This window comes from Pristiophorus japonicus, chromosome 22 (genome assembly GCF_044704955.1).
Source record: "Pristiophorus japonicus isolate sPriJap1 chromosome 22, sPriJap1.hap1, whole genome shotgun sequence".
Classification (NCBI taxonomy): Eukaryota; Metazoa; Chordata; class Chondrichthyes; family Pristiophoridae; genus Pristiophorus; species Pristiophorus japonicus.
The window spans coordinates 3,177,422-3,202,431 of NC_091998.1; the positions used below are offsets into that span (position 1 = coordinate 3,177,422).

At 40.6% G+C, this 25,010-nt stretch overlaps 1 protein-coding gene across 3 annotated transcripts in view; it reads right to left on the reverse strand.

Moving 5' to 3' along the window:
• ccser2a (coiled-coil serine-rich protein 2a) overlaps nucleotides 1–25,010 on the reverse strand; it is a 723,588-nt gene that overhangs the window by 626,055 nt on the left and 72,523 nt on the right. For all 3 annotated transcript variants that reach the window (XM_070865515.1, XM_070865514.1, XM_070865516.1), the window contains exons 3-4: nucleotides 11,364–12,849; nucleotides 5,026–5,234 (exon numbers count right to left, since the gene is read on the reverse strand). In XM_070865515.1, the coding sequence (XP_070721616.1) occupies nucleotides 5,026–5,234; nucleotides 11,364–12,810 (1,656 nt within the window). In that variant the 5' untranslated portion in view covers nucleotides 12,811–12,849. The remainder of the gene's footprint in view (nucleotides 1–5,025; nucleotides 5,235–11,363; nucleotides 12,850–25,010) is intronic.

The window sequence follows — 25,010 nt, forward strand, 5'->3', positions numbered from 1 at the left end:
GGCGGCACTTGGGCAGGCGAGGCCCAAAGGGTGATCGAAGTTTGGAACTCTCTTCCACAAACGGTAATTGATGCTAGATCAATTGTTTATTTTAAATCTGAGATTGATAGTTTTTTGTCAAAAGTATTAAGGGATATGGGAAGGCCCATATGAAGTTAGGTCACAGATCAGCCATGATCTCATTGAATGGCAGAACAGGATCAATGAGTTGAATGACCTCCTCCTGTTCCTATATTCCTACAATATACTAGAGGACAGCCACACGTTATAACCAGGCTGCAGAACAGACCACTGTCCAAGTAAATGGAAGTGCAGAAAGGGGAGAGATTTGGAGGAAAGTAGGAAGGTTTTGTGTTCAAGTTCCACTCCAGATACTTGAGCACAGAAGTCGAGGCTGACACTCCAGTGCAGTACTGAGGTAGTGCGGCACTATCACAGGTGCCTTCTTTCAGATGAGACGTTAAACCAAGGCCCCATCTACCCTCTCAGATGTCTATAACAATGGTTTCATATAACTGAATTTATATTTGAACCTCGAACAGCTCCAGCTGTTGTTGTCATTTTACAGAAATCAGCACCTAACATTAAATGAGAGAGTGTATCACCTCCATGCTCCACTGCCGAAGGACATTTTTTTTTTTGAAAAGCACGAGGACAATACAGGAAGGAAAAATGAAAATTTCTTCACTATTTTAATTAGTTTCTTATTGCTGCATCGGTGATCCGCCATCTGCTTCCTGCATGTTTGGTTTTCCAATGAGTTTATGCTACAACAGGAAAAATATAAAACAGATGGGATTTGTAATGTTGACTTTCTTTGTTGATACAGGTGCAGCATCCCGAATCCGGAACCCTCGGGACCGAGGTCGATCCGGATCTTGAGTTTTGCCGGATTTTGGAACGTCTTTCTGACGTCACAAATTCGGAAACACCCGAACCCAGGTTCGGGTATTTCTGGATTTCGGAACATCAGAAAGGGGGGGGGGGGGGGGGGAGGGGGGGCCCCGGCGAGGAGGAGACGCTTGCAGGGGATCCCGTCGCCGTGGAGGAGTTCCTCGTCTGGCCAGAGGTAGGTGGGGTCGGGCAGCCGAGGTAAAGGGGAGGGAGGAGGGGAGGGGGCAAGGTCGGGCCACGCGAAGTCGTGGTGAAGTTGTGGCGGGCGAAGCCAGGCTGGGGCAAAGTCAGTTTGCCGAGGCAGGGGCAGTCCGGTATCGGAATATTTTCTTGGATTCCGGACGACCCCACCACGGATTGCCCCGGTGTCCGGATTCCGGAACTCCACATTTTGTAGGTCGAACCTGTACTGCATTTATTTTTTACATTTCAGTCTAAAAAGACAATATTTCAGTTTTCTTTTATGATTTCAATTAACTACTAGTTTCTAACCCTTTGCACACGAGACTTGAGCACAAAAATCCAGGCTGATGCTACAGTGCAGTACTGAGCGAGTGCTGCATCCATCTTTTGGATGAGACGTTAAACCGAGGCCCCGCCTGCTCTCTCAGGTGGACGTAAAAGATTCCACGGCACTATTTCGAAAAAGAACAGGGGAGTTATCCCTGGTGTCCTGGCCAATATTTATCCCTTAATCAACATCACAAACAAATTACCTCGTCATTATCACATTGCTGTTTGTGGGAGCTTGCTATGCACAAATTGGCTGGCGCACCCCCCACATTACAGCAGTGATTACACTTCAAAAAGTACTTCATTGGTTGCAAAGTGCTTTGGAACATCCATTGGTTGTGAAAGGCACTCTAGAAATGCAAGATAGGGTAGAAAGTCAGTACAATGATGGATATTCAGTATTGTCTGTCATAACATTGTTATTTTTAATTCAATGATTTAGCTTGTGTACGTCAAAAATCGTCACATGCTTCTAAGAATCAAACCTACCTAATGAGTGAATGACTGTGCTCTTTCCTAATATCAACTTCAACATCCCACACCATTCTCTCTCTTTGTTCAGTGTGTTTTATTGCACAACCTGCTCCATCACTATTCTTTCTCTGAAGAGTGCAGAAACGCAATTATATGCCGCTATGCACAACTTGGCTCCACTGTTTCTTTCCAGTTTTAGTTCAAATTGTATGCAATGTCAGCTTTCCAATATCACAAGCAAAATGTCAAGAAAATAATTTGCATCAGAATGTGTAGATTACAAGGATATAATTTTCAAGCCAGCGTTAGACCAATGTACAGTCAGTACCTTTTACTGTTCATTATCTAAAATGTACAGGAAATGTTATAGTAAACAGTCCAACAATACAGATTATGTGTGATCTGGACTTAGAACTTTCAGTTCCTGTAAAGTGATAATGAAATGTATTAACAGACACAGCAAATGGCCATCGATCCAGAGAGTTGCAGCAATCACAGCACTTTACACAGACTGAGTGGCACTACGTAAAGAGCACTTATGTACTGGCTTCAGTGCTGAGCACTAAGAATAGCTTCAACAAAGTAGACCATGAAGTCATGCACACAATATCCAGCATGAATCCCATTGATAATTTTTTGGCTGAAGGTCAAGTCTGGAAAGGATTAATATCAATTATTCTTACAGTAAATAACTGCCATTGAAGTGTGTAATGCTGAGATGATGATCATAGGAAGTTCAATATTATACAAGCCCCATCTGTTCAACCTTCATCCTTTACTCAACATTTACAGACTGATAATTACAAAAAGAAATTGCATCTGTCTATTTTCTGAATGTAAATTTTTTTTCTGTAACTTTGCATGCAACATCAAGTATCCATCACTTTCCTGCAGCGACATCACATTATTATTGTATTAAACACCCTATTTCCCACGCACTGTCCAATTCTTAACAATGGACGTGAAATACTTTGCTATATTTGCACTATATATAAAAACAGGTAGCTAAAATATGAGTGATAAACATTCTAATTCTGGACCTGTTTATTTTCAAAACTGACAGAGTCCCACAATTTGTCCCCAGTAGCCTGTTATTCCATATTAATACCACATTAAACATCTCAAATTGATTTTCATATCTGATTCTTAAAATACTATACTGCCACCTAGCTACACTGCATATGACTTTACTATCCTGTATAAAATTCTGAACGGCTTGGCAACATGTTTACTTGGTTTAATTTCAATACACCTAAAATAATTTCTATATTAATAAATTAATTATTTCAAATCTATGCAAAATAAGAATGTATCTGGCTAAAGACCAGCACATACCCTTAGCTAAAAAAAATGGAAGTACGTAGCACTGAAAGATCTGAATGGGAAAATCAAATATGTTACATAGAAAACATAATGCAGAAATGGAATATAAAAAAAGCACAGTGGAGAATTCTGCTTAGGAGTACTGAATATAAAAGATTCTGAAAATCCTACAGAACATCATTGTTTTTAAGCAGTAACTGACAGCCATTATCGCAGCTTTCTAAAGGCCTCTCTCAACACGGTGCTGTAACTCACTTTGAATGCCATAGCATTGTGCACAGTATAAACTGATGTGCCGATTTAGGCATTTCCTTCAACAATTTGCCTCCTTTTAAGAGACGACTTTAATTACAGTTCTTCTGTACTCCAGGTATCGTGTAAAGCAGGACCTTGGAGCAAGACTTCCAAAATGTTCTGAGATACCAGCCAGTTACCACTGCATAAGTGAGAACTGTACAAACTCATTTACCATACACAAGACAAGTGTGTATGTATATATTCATTCATATTCGCTGCATAATGAACATAATTAATATCACACCAACACTGAAGTTCTAATGTAACTGCAGCCCGAATACGGAGTCGGGGCCAAACCGGACACGAGAGCAACGTGAAGCAAGACTCCACGGAGGAGACCATCTCTCTCTGCCTCATTCATATTTCTCTTTCAGCTAATTCTTTTCCCACCTCCAAGATTTACTTAGGATACCCACTGCAATCAACTGAGACAGACAGTTTTAGCTGTGTTTCAAAGAACATGATTAGTTATGAAATTCACACTGTAGAAACTGATCCTTCACTGGAAGCAGCCAGCGCAGATTCACCAGAATGTTACCAGGGCTCCAAGGGTTAGATTATAAAAGGAGTGTATAAACTAGCTCTGTATTCCCTGGGATATAAGTTAATGGGTGATTTGATTGTTGTTTTTAGGATTTTGAAAGTAATGGATAGGGTAGAGAGAAAGAAACCTTTTCCGCTGGTAGGGGAGTCCAGGCAAATGGGCCATAATCTTAAAATCAACGCCAGGTCATTCAGGAGAAAAGTTGGAAAACGCTTCTTCACACAAAGGGTAGATGATGTATGGAGCTCTCTCCTTCAAAAAGCAATACATAAAAACATAAGAATTGGGAGCAGGAATAGACCATTCAGCCCCTCGAGCCTGCTCCTCCATTCAATGAGATCATGGCTGATCTTCTACCTTCCTGTACCTACCTATACAGGGTATCCCTTGATTCCCTTAGATGGTAGTTCAATTAATAATTTTAAATCTCAGTTCAATAAATTTTTGCTAGCCAAGGGTATTAAGGGATATGGAACCCAGGTGGGTGGATGGAGTTAAGATACAGGTCAGCTATGATCTTTATTGAATGGCTTGTGGGACTGAATGGCCTCCTCCTGTTCCTACAATCCCAGTATTTACTGTTGGTTAAGTTGCAGTTGTTCATTTTCTCCACATGGTGTCTCTGCTCCACAGTTATCAAACTACCGACTGCTGAACACTGGTGCCACTCTCCAGTTCAACATTTTAAGTTGGTCTATCTTTTTCTCTTTCAAAATTAGTCAACATTTTCCCTTTTCATCTGGTGGGGGATCCTTACATGACAATATCAGGTTGACCAAACTTTTCCATACAATACAGAAGAGCCTACCACTGCACAGTTACAAAGGCTTTCATTATGTTTCAAATGTGACTATCGAAAGGTTATACTGAGCAAGCCATTTGTTTAACTTTTATTTTAAAAGGAACATTTGCATAAGAAACTTCTTTGTTGAGTATCTCCTCCCATCGCAAAACTAAACCTATCGAGCACCTATTCTTACCAGGCTGTTCATCTCTGAAGACTCGAGGCTGCCACACTGCTGGACTGTACCAAGCGCCTCCATGCCCTCTTCATCCCACATGTAAGTACCAGCTGAGCTGCTGGAAGGAGAGAGTTCAAAGGAGGAGCCCATTGCGTAGTTGGCATCTGGAGACATTAGGTCAATACCTGAGGCAGTGGTCTGGAAACTCTCCAAATCCTTACACTGGTCTACTCAAAAGACAGAAATTGACAAAAATATAGGTTATTGTAATAATATAATGAGAAAACAACCTTTTTCACATCTGTCACTATGTCATCATTGCAATATATATTGTCTGTCGTTGTTATACTTGTTGTAAATGGTCTAGGAACTGGAAATCTGAAATCCATCCCAACTTCTTCTTGTGCTCTCTTCAGCCATGATACACTGGCACCATGTGTAAAGCCGAATGGGCAAAACTGACAGCAGCCATTTTACTTTCATAGAGTGGTTAATAAAGAATCTGAAAAGATGTCTATATATATATATTATATATATTAATAATAACTCCATAACTGATGGGAGTGGTTTGTGGGTCACCGTGCAGCAAAATGGCTCTTTCTATTTAATGTACTTCATTTTTGTCTCGGGAGCGATCAAAATGTTGGCCAGTTAAATGTAGAAAGAGGCAGTTCTTATTGCTTAAGCATCCCTGGGGTGCTATAGTTCTCATAACTAAAATTGATCACAAGATTTATAAATATTATATGTAGCAAGGTAATCCAGCATCATGAGAGAGTTCATAACATATACCAAAGTTACAAGGTATCGGGTCTGTTCGAGTAAAAGGAGTAAAACTGCTCTCCTTCAAGTCAGGTTGTCTTCACAAGTGCACAATCATCATTTGAATTTGAATCTATGCATCACACGAGAGAACGCAGATTCGCAAATGGTATTTCCTCAACAGTGCACTGATCCAGTTGCACAGCCTACTCTTTCTTTTCTTCTGCACCACTGTTTGGAACACATTTCAGAGAATTCATCCATTGCAACAGCCGGTTTACGTATATTGTCACAAACCTTACAGCATGTGTGTTTATCCTCCCTTGCTATGGGAAGGTGGAACAGCCAGCATTGCTCAACATATTCACTGGCTAGAATGGTATAATACTAAGTCAAATGAATCAGAAAGTTCGGGGTTTGATTAACAATGTCTGCTGAGTTAGTCAATCTTAGCTGAGGCAGCAATTAAGGCATTAGCCTGTTCAAATATATTCATAGCAAGCACATGAAAAAGGTGGGACCATTGAGATATCATAGATTAAATGAAGGAGGAGACAACAGGCTCTTTTCCTAGCACAGGTGGTGAATTTTCATGGGGATGGATGCATGAATAAGAAACTTCAGATAAGGTGCTAATTGATAGGCCAAGGAAGTTAAATGACATTAGACCAAGAGGGATTTCATAAAGGGCACTTAAAAAGGAGCGACTCGCAAAATAGATCACATTCTTGTCACTATCTTTAGGGAAACAGAATTAAAACCTGTGGATTGGAAAACTGTTACATCATTCATAGAAAAAGGGAACTACAGGCCAGTAAATGCAACATTTAGTGAGTAAATTATTCGAAGACAGCTTGAAATAGGGGCTCATGAAACATTTGCATAGGCATGGTATGGCAAAAAGTCAGCATGGATTGAGCGTGAGTTCTTGCCCAACAAATTTACTGGAATTATTTTATGTGACGACAACCGTATTGGTAATGGAAATTCTGTAAATGTTATACATTTAGATTTCAGCAAGGCTTTTGATGTTACATGTTAGGATGGGATGGGATAGGACGCAAGCTTCTCAAGTGGACTGAAAATTGGCTAAACCAGAAAAAGCAAAAGGTGGTTTGTGAATGGAGCTGTATCAAAATGGCAAGGGGTCATTAGCAGGGTACCAAGGGGACCAATACTGAGCCATTGCTGTGCAGAAATTATTTACAGTTGGGAACACAAAATGAAGTTTGCAGATAACATCAAAGTTAAGATTGAGGCTCAAACAATGGGGAACAGGTAAACTAAATATAAAGGAATTGAGACAATTTGGGAACACAGGCTGATAAGTGGCAAATGGCATTTAATCTGGGCAAATGCAAGCTAATAAGACAAGGGAAAGGAACCAAACCAATACCTAGCTTATGATATCCAAGCAATGAAAGAGGTTGAAGAATTTAGAATTTTTTACTCTGAAGAAAAGGTTCAGGAGAGGTATTATTCAAGTTTAAGATTCAAAGGAGAATAAACTGAACCCTGATCACCACAAACAACCACCAGGAGATGTAGATTCACGTTTAGAAAAGGGAAGGGTGAGAGACAGTTCAGATTTAACTACTTTACACAAAAATGGTGAATGTATGAAATGGACTGTCTATAGAGACAGAACATAAGAACATAAGAATTAGGAACAGGAGTAGGCCATCTAGCCCCTCGAGCCTGCTCCGCCATTCAATAAGATCATGGCTGATCTGGCCATGGACTCAACTCCACTTACCCGCCCGCTCCCCGTAACCCTTAATTCCCTTTTTGGTTAAAAATCTATCTGTGACTTGAATACATTCAATGAGCTAGCCTCAACTGCTTCCTTGGACAGAGAATTCCACAGATTCACAACCTTCTGGAAGAAGAAATTCCTTCTCAACTCGGTTTTAAATTGGCTCCCCCGTATTTTGAGGTTGTGCCCCCTAGTTCTAGTCTCCCCTACCAGTGGGAACAATCTCTCTGCCTCTATCTTGTCTATGCCTTTCATGATTTTAAATGTTTCTATATCACCCCTCATCCTTCTGAACTCCAACGAGTAAAGACCCAGTCTACTCAATCTATCATCATAAGGTAACCCCCTCATCTCCAGAATCAGCCTAGTGAATCGTCTCTGTACCCCCTCCAAAGCCAGTATATCCTTCCTTAAGTAAGGTGACCAAAACTGCACGCAGTACTCCAGGTGCGGCCTTACCAATACCATATACAGTTGCAGCAGGACCTCCCTGCTTTTGTACTCCATCCCTCTTGCAATGAAGGCCAACATTCCATTCGCCTTCCTGATTACCTGCTGCACCTGCAAACTAACTTTTTGGGATTCATGCACAAGGAACCCCAGGTCCCTCTGCACCGCAGCATGTTGTAAATTCTTCCCATTCAAATAATATTCCCTTTTACTGTTTTTTTTCCCCCAAGGTGGATGACCTCACACTTTCCGACATTGTATTCCATCTGCCAAACCTTAGCCCATTCGCTTAACCTATCCAAATCTCTTTGCAGCCTCTCTGTGCCCTCTACACAACCCACTTTCCCACTAATCTTAGTGTCATCTGCAAATTTTGTTACACTACACTCTGTCCCCTCTTCCAGGTCATTTATGTATATTGTAAACAGTTGTGGTCCCAGCACCGATCCCTGTGGCACACCACTAACCACCGATTTCCAACCCGAAAAGGACCCATTTATCCCGACTCTCTGCTTTCTGTTCGCCAGCCAATTCTCTATCCATGCTAATACATTTCCTCTGACTCCGCGTACCTCTATCTTCTGCAGTAACCTTTTGTGTGGCACCTTATCGAATGCCTTTTGGAAATCTAAATACACCACATCCATCGGTACACCTCTATCCACCATGCTCGTTATATCCTCAAAGAATTCCAGTAAATTAGTTAAACATGATTTCCCCTTCATGAATTCATGCTGCGTCTGCTTGATTGCTATTCCTATCTAGATGTCCCGCTATTTCTTCCTTAATGATAGTTTCAAGCATTTTCCCCACTACAGATGTTAAACTAACCGGCCTATAGTTACCTGCAGTTTTGTCTACCCCCTTTTTTTAAACAGAGGCGTTACATTAGCTGCTTTCCAATCCACTGGTACCTCCCCAGAGTCCAGAGAATTTTGGTAGATTATAACGAATGCATCTGCTATAAATTCCGCCATCTCTTTTAATACCCTGGGATGCATTTAATCAGGACCAGGGGACTTGTCTACCTTGAGTCCCATTAGCCTGTCTAGCATTACCCCCCTAGTGATAGTGATTGTCTCAAGGTCCTCCCTTCCCACATTCCTGTGACCAGCAATTTTTGGCATGGTTTTTGTGTCTTCCACTGTGAAGACCAAAGCAAAATAATTGTTTACACACTCAGCCATTTCCACATTTCCCATTATTAAATCCCCCTTCTCATCTTGTAAGGGACCAACATTTACTTTCGTCACTCTTTTCCGTTTTATATATCTGTAAAAGCTTTTACTATCTTTTTTTTAATGTTTTGCGCAAAGTTTACCTTCGTAATCTATCTTTCCTTTCTTTATTGCTTTCTTAGTCATTCTTTGCTGTTGTTTAAAATTTTCCCAATCCTCTAGTTTCCCACGAACCTTGGCCACCTTATACGCATTGGTCTTTGATCTGATACTCTCCTTTATTTCCTTGGTTATCCACGGCTGGTTATCCCTTCTCTTACCGTGGGAAAATGTGGGAAAATAATTAAATAGATAAATGAGGGAGTTGGCAATTGAGAGGGCATACTTTTGGGGATGGGCCAGATGGACTGCAGAAATTCCTAGTCCTGTACTTGTCTACATTCCTACAGAAATACTGAGGGAACTAAGGAATTTTATATTTGTATGATACTCAAATGAAGTTAGAGCAGAAGACAACGCAATGGGCGCTCATTTCACGGAGGATGTGACTGAGTGCAAACGGCAGTCATAGTGTGTTCCCATGAGGATGATGGTGCCAATACTGAAAGGAACATAAGTTCATGGTATGTGGGTACGCTGCAGGTATCAACATGACAGATACATGTTCATGTGCATAGGCACACATCATACTAAAAGTAATCAAAAGAGGAAACTTAAACTTTATCTTTATGGAATACAGATATAAAAATATGTATTTACTTTGATGCTGAACTGCAGTATTGGGCATTTATGTGAAATCCTGTATACCCAAATCACAGGAGACTGACGTTGTACAAGCGCTTGCAAACTGGTTTCAAATCACAAGTGTCATTGGATTTTACAATGCTTATCCACATTGTCCCCCAAGGAATTGGTACTAAAACAACTGATTTCTTGTATCCCATCCATTTGCATCCATAAGTATCTTAGTGTGCATTTACACTACATGTTTATTGTTGGTGCACAGTAGTTTTGGCTTTCACACGACTGCTAAACTTGTGAAATGTAAATTGTGTATCGAGGCACAACTGACTCCAAAGCAATACTTCTTTGCTCTGATGTACTTCAGGCTCAGATCTAACACTGGAAATTTGTCCAGCTACACCAGTGACAATATAACTGCTGCCTAAAGGTGCATTTGCACTCTCTTAGGTGGTCCCTCGAATCAAGGATGACTTGCTTCCACACCAAAAAAGGATGTGTTCAATGAGTTCACAAGTGTTTCATTGCACTACAAGTACAATGTCACATCTTCCTCCCAACGGTAAGAAGTCTTGCTTTGGAGTCAGTTGTGCCTCGATACACAATTTACATTTCACAAGTTTAGCACTCGTGTGAAAGCCAAAACTACTGTGCAACAACAATAAACATGTAGTGTAAATGCACACTAAGATACTTATGGATGCAAATGGATGGGATACAAGAAATCAGTTGTTTTAGTACCAATTCCTTGGGGGACAATGTGGATAAGCATTGTAAAATCCAATTTGTCTTAAGAGTTTAAAGTGGAACTCTTTCAAAAATCTAATTTATATAGAAAAATGAACACATTACCCAATTCTACTGATGAAAAATACTTTAGGTTAGAGCATTAAATGCTGCTTGGGCTATCAAGGAAATGGCTATGAGCAGTTGCTGAATTTAACTGGGTGAAAGCTGAATTAATGTCAGCAGACATGCTCATTAATACAGAATGCCTCAATGATCACATCATTACAATTGTGCATGCTAATTCAACTCCCTCTTACACTGAGACTCAGTAACTGCTCCATGGCTTTTGCTCTAATGATAGTCAGCCCTACTACTTGAACAAAAATACAGACAAAAATGTAAAAAAGTAATGACAGATATAATACCCACTTCATAAAACTCTTCACTATTAGTTCCAACAGTTGAGAGTTATTGTTGGCAGTATAAAGTCTACATATTAAAGACTGCGCTCATCTTGAGCCTGTGGCTGGTGATGTATTGTCATAACTGCGAATCAGCATTGTACTCATTTCACAAGTGCATCAAACGCAAAATGAGCTCATTCCTGCAACACAACATTTGCCTTCTAAATGGCCACCAAAACATGTGTAATCCATTGCATGCACGCTAAAATGGTAATCACTGATTTATCTAAATGGTAAATGTACCATCACTGCATTTAATATTGAAATCTTACGCACCAGACAATCCCGTCTCTATCCATTCTGTGCTTGTATATGCAGAAATTAGAGCTTCCCCTAGTCCATCTGAAGACATGGCCTCATTAGGGTTGTAAAGATCATCAGGAATTTCCGTTGAAATAGAATTATCACTGTCCACAATTTCTATGGACCCAGTACCTGAATGAGGTAAATGTTCACTTTTATCAATTAAATCACAGATGGAGTCAATTGAGGAGGTCAATACTTCTGGGTCATCAATATCTTTTCCAGTAGATTCAAGTTCATTAATTCCAGGTACAGTGTTCTCACCTACAGTATTAACATTTAACATGTTGTCACCAGTATGTTCAATATCTACATTTTCATTATTTGTGCCCCTTTTATCAATTGTTGGGGTCCCAGGGATTTCTTCTATGGTCCCAGACACTGAATTTGCGTTACTTCCTGTTCCTGAAGAGACTAACCGACCGCATTTAATCAACGAAGGTCGTGTTGCCTTGGAGGCAGAAGCATATAATGAAGGTATGGTGCAACTAGGAAGCTGAGACATTTTCAAGGCAGATGATGGTGCTTTTAGGCATGGTCTACTGGAAGTGCTTTTGCAAAGTAATTCACCTGTGCTTGAGCTACCTGTGCCCCTTGTGTTGCCATAGCAAAGAAGATTTGATTTCAAGGGAAGACTTGTTCTCATTTGCTGTCTCAGACAAGACCTAGACATATCTGCAGCCTTTGAAAAGGACAAAGATCTTGGTATTACATCAGTGCCACAAAAATTGCTTTGTATGGAATATGAAAAGCTCTGTGACCTAACAATGTTCTCATCTGATAAGTTCTTCAGGCTCTCCGTAGATTGGGTAAGACTATCTTTTGAACTACTTGATACAGAGAAAGTCTCTTCTTGTTCAGACATCTTTACAACTGCTGTTTTATGAAAATGGCCAATTGACTGGGACCTTGAGATTTGAGAGGCTATAAATGGCTTTCCCAGCATTTTACCACCGTTTCCTTTTTTGGAATGATTTAAGCCAGCCACAAGGATTTTATTTTCTTCTCCGTAAGGTACGATCTGCTGCTGTTTTTGATGCCTGGATGCTGCAGCAGATTTACTCTTAAAGCCCAAGTCTGTGTGATCTTTGACAAGAGGAACCTTCGAATAAGAGTACCGTTCAATTTTAACAAGTTCTTCATTAGTAACAGCACAAGGGAAGGAACTAGCTGGGTCTTTTGCATCTTGTCCACCAGGTTTAGCTTTACCAGACTTTTTCCAGTTAAAAGAAAAGGTACCCGCACGACCAGTCCCATTTTGCTTGTCGCCATGTTTTGAACTACTAGAAGCACTGACACTGCGAACACAGGCTCCATTTGATACAGGTTGGGGAAGAGTCTCATTTAGTTTAGAGGTTCCACCACCAAACTTGGGTAATCTCGAAACAGAGGCAGGTTTGCTCTGTGTTTTTCCTTCCATTAGCTAGCAGACACTTCCAGTTCCTCATGTACTTGCAATCTACAAGACCAAAAAAAACAGTTTGTACAAATTTACATTAAACAAATCTCCCTCTTCCCTCCCCCCACTCCTCCTACTTAAACCCATGTACCTATTCCAAATAGAGTAGGCATACTGAAATATACATTCACTGGAATACATTGTCTTCTATATGTGCCAAAAAGCAAACAACAAGAGCATAAGACAACATTATAAAACTTATTTGCATATTTATTTAAAATATTTCCATTCATAAACATGGCGCATGGAATTAACTACATCACTTCAGCAGGATGTCCCACCTATTTCCAGTTATGTAACTCTTGTATTTCTTGCTCATAGAACCAGAAACAGGAGTGCGACTTACTGAACAAGACAGTTAAGCAGTAATGTATAAGCACCTGCACTGCACCAAAGAACTGAGATAGGTTCGCTAACTGAAAAAGATTACAAAATGTGCTCCTGAATTGACTAAGTCGTAAATTGCCTGCTATAGTATATTTGTAGGAACTAAATTATTCAACATAACTTCAACATATTGAAGGATTATTTTGAGAAAGAAACAAATTCTCTTTGAATTTAAAAACAGAGCTGGTTTTACCTCAGACAGGGAACAGTGGAATCACAGGACACAGCCTGTAAAAAATGGTACTTTCCTATCTTACTGAGGTATACTTGATAGAGTGTAAATACAGACGTACAGCTAGATTTCTAAAAAGCATGAGCTGGGTTTGCGTTCCTGCAATATTTTCCACAGGTTTTATGTAGTCAGTAATATTTCACGACAATGGGATTTTGTCAGTGTACATGAAACAGGTGTACTTGCTTTAATCGATCAAACAAGCTGATGATCTGCTATTCTCCACAGTGAAGCCGGCCTCCTAGCAAAGAATGTCATAGAAGGTTCCAGCTGGCATAATTCAGTAACGTCGGAGTCTTTTTTTGCCTTGTGCAACACTGGGTACATACCTTGGAGCCTTGAGACAGACACAGTTGAAAACCAATATTCCCATTCATTGTGTATATCTTAAGTTGATCTTGGTGCTGAATTTAGGATTTATGTACCAATAAAGAATAGCACCAAGAACAGCCCCTTTCCAAACCTCCAGGCTCAAAGGAAAAGCAATGATTAAAATATATAAATGTGAACAGAAATAAAAACAGAAAATGCTGGAAACACTCTGCGGGTCGGGCAGCACACCTGCGGACAGAGAGACAGAGTTAATGTTTCAGGTCAATGACCTTTCATCAGAACCTGAAACGTTAACTCTGTTTCTCGCCCCACAAATGCTGCCCAACCTGCTGAGTATTTCCAGCATTTGCTGTTTTTATTTCAGATTTCCAGCATCAGGATTATTCTGTTTTTGTAAATGTGAACTGAATTGAGTTGGCCGGGTCTCTGCGGACTGGGCCTTGGCGGGCTGGGCCAGATGTGTCCCTTTTCACATTGCTAAGATGATTTAGGCAGAATATCTTCTTCATAATGTCAAGTAATATAATCCCCTCATAAAATTCAGAGGGGCTGCCCACGTCTTTATACAAACTGAAATGGTGCCATGCAGTAAAGAAATAATCTGTGTTTTTTTTGGTCTCAGGATGTGTCTGTGGTGGGCTGCACTAAATTCCCATCCCTAGTTGCCCTGAGAAGATAGTGGTGGGACTTCTGGTGAGATTGTTTTGCATAGCTCAGGGACTTGCTGAACCACATCAGAGGGCATTAAGCGTTAACCATGTAAGCTTGAGAGTGACACGTTGGCCAGACCAGATAGGGGTGGCACGTTCCCTGCCCTGCGCACTTTGGGACGTTTTACTATGTTAAAGGCGCTATATAAATGAAAGTTGTTGGAGGTCATGAGTGAACTTATTGGGGGTTTTTTTTCGTGCCTGTGCCAACTCTCTCAATCACGCAAAGTTTTAACCACTTGGTTCCATTCCTCGGCCCTTCCCCCATCCTCTTCATTTTTTCTTCTCCATATATCTATTCACTTCCCTATTGTTATGGCTCAGAACCAATCAGAAAACAGCATTTCCACTAGCTCTGGGACTTATGTAAAATTGCAGGTCTTGGGAAATAAATCTCATATAGAAATTACAGATTTGTTCAAATCATTTGCTCTAGAAGCATCTTAAATTCTACAGATCAGAGACTGGTTGACTTTTCTTAAGGCAAACATCCTGTGCTGTCATGAATGATGCTCGCTTATCAAACCGATTGCTTTGTGCTGGGCAGACCAAGCAGGGAAGCTACTGTTCCCGTATTTCTGTTACAAATCATCTGACACAGAATAGTAAATAAGACCAGCAACAAGAATATCAAATTCTAGAATGAAACGTTGAGTTTTTTTTCTACAGGGACAATCTGTAAGCTTTAGGTTTGCTTCACAATCTCCAGTGACTGAAGAGAATCAAATCAACCTAAAGCTGGATACAAATGCAATCAGTCCTCAGCAGGTTAATACAGCAGATAAGCAAATAAGTCGTCCACCAATTAAAAAATTCAGCCAGTTTATACCTAGTTAACTCAACGCAAATTATCTTTTATGCAGCATATCTTTTAATGATCTCTGCAAGGGGCCGTCCGGTCTGCCACAGTCATTAACACTTCAGATACCGTCACAAAATAAATGTCTTCATGGACCAAATTGGCAGGGATAACGGCCACTCCTTCTACAATTTCAAAGCAAGAGATTCATTAGCACTGACCCGGTTAGAAATTCCTGTAATCGAAATGTGCAGACACTGAGCCTTTCCAGTTCTCTGTTGTCAGCGTGTTCTTGGAGTCTTTCCAAGGAACCCAACCCATGACGCAGAGCACTTTTGTTACTTTGGGTATTAGCCTCAACTTGTAGGAGTAAGGTGACTTACAATGTGACACCCTACTTTTTAACCCGTTGTATGACAGATATTTTTCCAAAGCAGAAGCTCAGCAGTCTGAACTGATCAATGTTTGCAGTATCCGCAGTACTATGTTATAGATCTCATTAAAGATTTATAATGGAAATTCTGAAACAAGCACAGGGGATGTTGACTATAACCACCTTTGGCAGCTGTACAATGGTGCATATGGCAGAAGATAGTCAGACCAAAGTGGATAGCTCTTTCAGAAAGCTGGCACAGGCAGGATGGGCTGAAAAGCCTCTTTCTGTGCTGTAAAATTCTGCGCTTCTATAAAACCTTTACCAGTGCCAGATGTGGACTTATTACTCGGTACCAAGCAAAATCAGTTGCCAGTCGATGACAGCAGAGAGAAATATATGTGTCGAGTGGTGCGAAGTGTCAGTGCAAAGTTGAAGGAGGTTACGACAATGAAAAATCTAAACTTCATAAAAACAAGTGGTGGGCCAGTGACATGGATTTAGAATGAAGCTAATTATTGATATGATTTGCTAAAATACGAAGTTAAACTCCAAGAAAAAAAAGAATGGTTTCCATACAATTGAACACAAGTGAACTGCTGAAGAGATCACTTCCTGGAACTAATTAGGCTGGACAGCTGTTGGTCAGCCGGCACAGACACAATGGCTTCCTTCCGTGCTGTAAATTTCGATGAATTGGTGCTCTACCATATGCATCTTTAAACTAATGACATCTTCAAGATACCATTCTTTTCCACTGCTTCCCCAGAAAGTGAGCCCAGCCAATCTCAACTCCTGCAGTGTGAGGAAGAAGCACAAGAAGAAGAATTTGATTCATGGCTATATGGAAGTGACCTGCCCTAGAATCTCACTAGTGCAAGTCCAGGAGGCTGCTGTAGCTCAGATGGTGGCATTTTGGCAGGCATGGACAGGTAGGGATTATTGCACAGGGATTCCATTCTTTGCCAGAAAAATGTGGTGAAAACAGTTCAGACGTAACCAGGAATATGGTAGCTACGAAAGGGATCACTTCTACTTACAGTCTCGTGTCGCAATGTAATCATGTAAATTAAATTCAGGTTTTAGTAACCACACTCATCAAACTAATATACTGTACAATATGAAACTCAATGTAATACACCAGGCTTCCAGTGCTTTTAAAATGTGGGGCATATTCCACAGCACTTACACATCTGCTTGAAAGTCACGATTCTTAAGTTTTATTTTCTGACTACCAAACCCTGTCATCACTGGCCTATGCCAAACTCGGGTTTAGACAGTTTAGGGGTGATTGATTGACGTTTCTAAGATATTACGGGAACAGATAGGATAAATAGAGAAAAACTATTTCTGCCGGTTGGTGTGGGGGGGGGGGGGGGGGGGGGGAGGGTGGGGGGGGATCAGAGATAAACTATTTCCACTAGTTGAGGAGTCTAGTGGGCATAATCTAAAAATTGAAGCCAGATCTTTCAAGAGTAAAATTAGGAAACGCTTCTACACACAAAGGTGATAGAAGTTTGGAACTCTCTTCTGCAAACGACAATTGATGCTAGATCAATTAATTTTAAATCTGAGATTAATAGATTTTTGTTAACCAAAGGTATTAAGGGATATGGGACAATGGTGGGTATATGGAGTTAGGTTACAGATCAGCCATGATCTCAATGAATGTCAGAACAGGCTTGGGAGGCTAAATGGCCTCCTCCTATTCCTACGATTGAGCACTCAGGTTGCCGACACCCAGCAAAAATGGTGGTCTTTGCAAAGAGTACTTGCATTACCTCCAAGGCACTCGTGCCATCAACAAAACCCACCTCCTGTGATAGGTCTTGGCACTGCTAAAGAGAGCACTGTTGCTTCATTTACTTTGTAATGCTTGTGAAATAGAGACCACAAGTTCCAGTACGACTTGGGTAGATTTAAATGTGAAACTCAAAAGGCACCAGGACTAAGTACTATAAATATGCATAAATTATCTTTAGCACAAGGAGTAAATGGACTTAGAAAGACTAACTGCTGCAAGCTGAGCGTTTGTCATGTATTTCGATAGCAACAGGAAGGACCCCAAGACTAGCCTCATTCTATTAGTAGTAACATTCTATTTTTTCTGTTAAAATATAGATAATGTTGACTAATGCATTTGCATTCAGTGCAATATAAACCTTGAATAAACTCCTTTAACACCGGACATTTTGAAGGCCCTCAATGTTTTGAAAAAATGTCGAATCCCAATGGTAACTGCAGGATTCAAAACCTAAAACAATGGCTCCCCTGCTGCTAGTCCTGGGTTTGCTCAAATTCTAGTGGCCAGCCATGCCCCAACTTATTTATGGTACACCCTCTGCCTTGCTACCTCTCTGCCAACCTTCAAAAATATTTACTCGTAATTTGCATGTCAGCAGCAAAGCAAAGGTGTTCACCGCTGGCCCTGAAGAAAGCTGCCCACAAAGATCTCGCAATCCTGTGGGGAGAAGTTTGGCTTTTTCGACGTGCAGTTGAGTTCAGTGTAAGTAATGGGGAATCCTTAACGTGAGCTCCTGTGACGTCAACAAGCTGTTTAAGCAGCCAATCACAATGCAGAATTCTCTCAGACAGGGAACCAGGACAAGTTGTTTTTATTCTGACTTTTAAAAAATATTATATAAAAATATAATGAAACAAAGATTGGGTTCTCACATGGGAAAAGGTCCATCTGAAACAAATACGAACAAACTTTTTTTTAAATTAAATTTTCTTTAAAATTATAATTTTTATTATGAGAGATATTTGACATACCAAAAAAATTTAAATTTACTTTATCAGGACCCTAACATTTGTTTAGCAGTTAATACGCTGTTAAAATCCCAATTACACCTAATTCAACAAAGTCCAACTTTTAAAGGGGCATTTAATTGCGATATTACCACGGAAAAGTTTGTTTTTGTCAGTTTCACTGATTTCCCCGCTTAGCCTCTGCGGGAGGGACACAGCGCAGCCAGTGCCGAACAGTGAATGACTGACAGCAACTTCAGGATTTCCTTGTTGGGACGCACATGTGCTTCATCCTGAAGTTGTGGTCAGTTTCAAAGGGTAATAACAGCAAACGCTGTTTGTTTGCTGTTTTTACCCACTGCAAATTCCAGCCCATTAAATCCTACCTATTTATCCATGTCTGTAATTACCTCCCCTAACTCGTCCCATTTCCGGTGCCCACTGCATTCCACCTGTAAAGTGCCTCGGATGTTTAATTACAGGTAAAACTCCATAGAAATGCTAATTGCTTGTTAACAAACACAAAGTTATTTTATTTTGGCCGATACATCTGGTACCAGAAGCTGTGTCTACAACTGCAACATGTGTGTACACATTTTTTTTTAAATGGTGAATTAAAAGCACTTTTCTTTCTAGGTGCACTTAGCTCAGTATTATTTTTCTGAGCTGAAATGTTGATACTGAGCCACATGTACACAGATCACTAAAAAGCAGCCAGTGGTGTCAGACTTTTAAAGACAGAAATTTATGGAATTATATCACCTATAATTTCAAAACAAGCTTGAAATTTCTACCCATTCCCATGGCTAATTTCTAGGTTAAAGTAGATGTACATGACTCCCAAAGACAACTTTATAGAGGGCCTTCATTATACTTGCTCATGCTTAGTATTTGCCATGGGCTGACATAGCTCAGGAAAACTTAGACTACTATTGTCTGGTAATTAGCAGGCAAGCTGAAAAAAAGAGAATAGAATAAGAGAATGGATGAACAAAGAAAGCAGTTTTAAAATCGAAGCACTGAACACGAGAAAAATGTTTGACAGCAAAAACAGAAATGATTGCACATAAAAACAGAATCATTTAAAGGGGAACTGTGTATCCGATCTGTGTACTATTGCTGCAGGGAAATGCCAATCCAGAGAAGAAAAGATAATCAGATGGATTTGGGGCAAACCTCGCTCGTGCACAGTACTCACATTAGTAAAGGAGCAAGCCATCTACCCTGCCTCTCAAATCCTCACAGGAGGGTACATGCCTTCAAAAATCTTTTTGATTATATATAAAGTGCCCTCAGAATGGACCTCAATTAAAAGGAAAGGAAAATCTAGCAGGAGTACCTTTTGTCTGAAGTACTTCCCCATCCTATATAGAAAAGTAACAGGCAAACTACTCAAGTTGGATCGCCCCTTGCTGATAGGAGGCTCTCGTGACATCACTGGTGGAGAGGAGTCACATGGCAGCTCTGTCGGAAACAGCACAGGCCACAGCCTGAGAACAACTCTGAAGCCCTGGAATGGCTGGACACTACACTGTAGCCTGGAAAATCTTCCAGCTAATCTATTGTGTGGTTCTCCAAGATTCTGTCTCTCTCAGTAGAGCCGATGTCATTTGCTACAGAAGCATCCCAAGTACAATAGGGATGCTCCAAGTCTTTATCACTGGAACAGCCTGCCAGCATTGGAGACCAACCCAAGGATCTCTATGCCTGTAATAAAATTAACATTTCTAAAAAAAAATCAATAGAATAGTGAGCACTACCACTAGACATTCCTTCCCTTTATCCTTGTTGGCAACAGCTTAACATTGACCAGACCAGATACTTGCAGCAAATGACTGATACCTACACCCAAATCCATTTCCAACTTTGCTAGCAGAAATCCATTCACTGGGTACATGTTAAGTATTATTCGTCCACATCAAAATCAATCTGGTAGCCTCAGCGTTAATACCATTTAGTCGCAAGATCCAGTTGGAAGATAGAAATTCTCCACTACATTAGTCCCCTGCCAACATAGGTTCATATTCCATATTACGAGAGCTACCTCTCTTCAAACGATTTTTCTTCGTCATCTCTTCTTGTGTCAGCTGTGGTTCAGTGGGTAGCACTCTTGCCTCTGAGTCAGAAGTTTGTGGGTTCAAGTCCCCTCCAGGGACTTGAGCACAAAGAATTCTAGGCTGACACTCCAGTGCAGTGCTGAGCGAGTGTTGCACTGTCGGAGGTGACGTTAAACCGAGGCCCCATCTGCTCTCTCAAGTGGACATAAAAGATCCCACGGCACTATTTCGAAGAAGAGCAGGGGACTTCTCCCTGGTGTCCTGGCGAACATTTATCCCTCAATCAACATAACCAAAAAAAAACAGATTATCTGGCCATTATCACATTGCTGTTTGCAGGAGCTTGCTTGTGTGCAAATTGGTTGCCGAGTTTCCCACATTACAACAGTGACTACACAAAAAAAAAGTACTTAATTGGCTGTAAAGCACTTTGAGACATTCGTTGGTCGCGAAAGGCGCTATATAAATCCAAGTCTTTCTTTTTCTGTCACACCTACTTAACAAAAAGTCAGTTCTGATTTTTTTTCTCACCCTACTTTTTAGTGAATGCTGTTGGTCAATCTGCATCATAGGGTTTTGGAACAGGGAACAATAATAATCTCACCATGCTACCAATGAGATCCAGTGAAATGTTAAATTAATAAAAAATAAAGTCAGCCATCAACATGGTAAATCCAAATTCCACAACATCATCTTTTTAAAATTACAACAGAAATCAACCTACTATCCCAACCTGTAAGATCAAGATAAGCCATATGCACCTGTTAAAAAAAATCATGAAGCAGCTTTGAATAAGACATAATCCTGCTGTCCAGCTTAACAGGAATGTGATGTGTCGGCCTAACTGCGCCAACACAGACTTCATGCAGACAGGATACCACATCTCTGAAAATGAATACCTTTGCCACCTTCAGTGTCCTAAAAACCTAATTTTTGGATTCCCAAAGATATTGTTCATAAATCTATAATTAAAACACATCAAGTACATTCTACTGGGTTACAACTCGTTCACCTCTATTTATTCTAAATTTAGAAAATTCTCAGATATCTGGGACAAGAAACTTCTTCTCAAAAATGTTGAAATTGCTTTGTAATCCTAATAATGACCTACTTTGGATTTAAGGAGAAATCTAAAAGTAATGTGAAATCCAGAACCACAAGCAATAGAGTGACGGTGTTTGCACTTGGTGAAAAACTAGTGGTCCCAATTAACACAATCCCAAATCAAGCAACTTTACCATCTACTAGGTTTACATTACTCATAACTTTACAGGAAGTATTTTCAGTGTAAAACTCTCACATCTAATCAGAAAATAAAAGTCTGCCTCTTGCCAGAGAAATTGATTTTACATCACATCACAATTCCAAACTGCCTCTTTCAAAACACAGACAATTTTAGTGATAACACTGTAAACCTGCTGCAGAAGACACAACTTTATACTAGCTGTTGCCTTTTTAATTTTATAGCTGATCCCTCAAGTTATACTTGTTATACAAATCAAATACTGCGCGGGAACATAAGAAATAGGAGTAGGCCACCTGGCCTCTCGAGCCTGCTCCGCCATTTAATATCATGGCTGATCTGATCACAGACTCAAGCTCCACTTCCCTGCGTGCTCCCCATAACCCTTGGTGAAAAATCAGTCTATCTCCGTCTTAAATATATTCAATGACCAATTTCCACAGCGCTGGAGCAGAGAATTCCACAGATTTACAACCCTCAGAAGAAAGTCCTCCTCATCTTCGTTTTAAATGGGCGGCCTCTTATTCTGAGACTATGTCCCCTAGTTTCCCCTATGAGTGGAAATATCCTCTCTGCATCCACCTTGTCGAGCCCCCTCATTATCTTATATGTTTCGATAAGATCACCTCTCATTCTTCTGAACACCAATGAGCATAGGCCCAACCTACTCAACCTATCTTCATAAGTCAACCCCCTCATCTCCGGAATCAACCTAGTGAACCTTCTCTAAACAGCCTCCAATGCAAGAATATCCTTCCTTAAATACGGAGACCCAAACTATATGCAGTATACCAGGTGTGGCCTCACCAACACCCTGTACAGTTGTAGCAGGACTTCTCTGCTTTTATACTCTATCCCCCTTGCAGTAAAGGCCAACATTCCATTTGTCTTCCTGATTACTTGCTGTACCTGTATACTAACTTTTTGTGTTTCATGCACAAGGACCCCCAGGTCCCTCTGTACTGCAGCACTTAGCAATTTTCCTCCATTTAAATTTATGTACCATGTTTGTTCCATTTGTAAAAGGGGTCCATCTATCCATCTTAATCAATTGAATAACCTTATTTATCAACTTTGTATGGTGTATACTCTGGTTATACAAATTTTAAATACGCCAACAGAATCATGAATAAAAAGTGGCGTTTTCCTTTCAATCAAAATTAGCTCTAACTGCACTGCAGATGTGACCACTCGCCCTGCAGCTGCTCTTTCTCGTTCACAAATAAATCAGAGGTTGACTTGCCCGAGTGTTTGAAATGACAGCCTCTTGCATTTATTTAGCACCTTAATGTAATAAAACGCCCCAAAGCATTATCAAACAAAATGTGACACTGAGCCACAGAGATATTAGGACGTGGCCAAAAGCTTGGTCAAAGAGGCAGGTTTTAAGGAGCAACTTAAAAGAGGAGAGAGCGATGGAGAGGTTTAGCGAGGCCATTCCAGAGCTTCGGGCCTAGGCAGCTGAAGTAACAGCTGCTAATGGTGGAACAATGCAAATTGGGGATGCGCAAGAGGCCAGAATTGGAGGAGCACGGAGATCTCAGAGGGTTGTAGGGCCTGAGGAGATCACAAAGATAATGGAAGGGTGAGGCTATGGAGAGATTTGAGCACAAAGATGCCATTTTTTAAACTCTAAGCATCGCCAGACTAGTAATTGCGTTGGTCTGCGAGCACAGGGGTGATGGGTGAATGGGACTTGGTGCGAGTTAGGATACAGGCAGAGTTTTGGATGAGCTCAAGTTTACGGACAGTGGAAAGTGGGAGGTCTACCAGGAGAGCATTGAAATAGTTGAACCTGGAGGTAACAAAGACATGGGTCAGGGTTTCAGCAGATGAGCTGAGGCAAGGGTGGAGTCAAGTTCTTGTCTGATAATGCTTCTGTGAAGCGCCTTCGGCCATTTTACTACGTTAAGGGCGTTAGATAAATGCAAGATGTTGATGTTGCTGTACTGTGAATTTAGGATAATGTATCACTGAGGTAAAATTATTGGAAATAATTTATTTTTGTAAAATTGGCACAGATCGGAAGCCTTAGTAAATGGCAAATAAAATAAACTATATTAAAAATGAATACACAAATTGTCAAGCCCCAGAAGTGAGATACATGTAGCTCAACAAGGTGTCCCATCTGTGAACTGACAAAATTAATTCTGCCTGTAACTCTGCAGACCACAAGCTCAATCAGGGAGGCTCAATCACTCCAGTGTCACGTGTCCCAACTATTCATCTGTACTTGATGCTGCATTCTTCAATACAAATTTTTGTACCAATACTAAATATACGACAAATGTCTGAGCACGCAGAGGTCAATGGGGCTACTTGGATCTTTTATTTGTTACCTGTTCTTTTTCTCCTTGCTACATCTTGTTAAGGTGATAGTTCAGGTTCAATCCTTTCAATCCAAGCAGGCAGAATGAGTGAAGCTACCCAATTTATATGGCCAATTCTCTTTTCCATGGGAGTAAACCTTTGTTTATGTGGACACATGGTGTATATGTACACGTCGGAGGATATATTTACACTGACACAAAATGAATTAGCATATTTTTTGTTTCTATTTAACCAACAAAAAAGGCAGCAGGTGGAACGCAGCACTTATAGTAGGCAACATGGGCTGACACAAACATGGGAACTGTCAGGAATCAGATTTGTCACCGAATCAGCACAAGTACAACATGTACACCAGTGCACATATCAGGTAATTTAGGTCGACAAAAGGAGGTTGGATTTCAGACTTCATCTTGGATTGGTTTCATACTAACACAAGATAAAAGTTCAATTTTCCTTCATAATCACATCACTGCCTTTTCACAATATTAATTGCTTCACTTTTCAAAAGAACATAACATAAGAAATAGCAGCAGGAGTAGGCCATTTGGCCCCATGAGCCTGCTCCGCCATTTAATAAGATCATAGCTGATCTGATCATGGACTCGGCTCCACTTCCCTACCTGCTCCCCATAACCCTTTATTCCCTTATCGCTCAAAAATCTGTCCATCTCTGACTTAAATATATTCAATGACCCAGCCTGCACAGCTCTCTGGGGCAGAGAATTCCACAGATTTACAACCCTCAGAAGAAATTCCTCCTCATCTCAGTTTTAAATGGGCGGCCCCTTTTTCAGAGACTATGCCCCATAGTTTTCGTTTCCCCTATGAGTGGAAATATCGGGCCCAAGTTTCCCCCCTCTGTAAAAACAGCACAACTGCACAAGGTGCACCGACTTTCTGGAATAAAAAGGGCGCCAAAAACATACCTTGTGGTTCTCCGAGCTC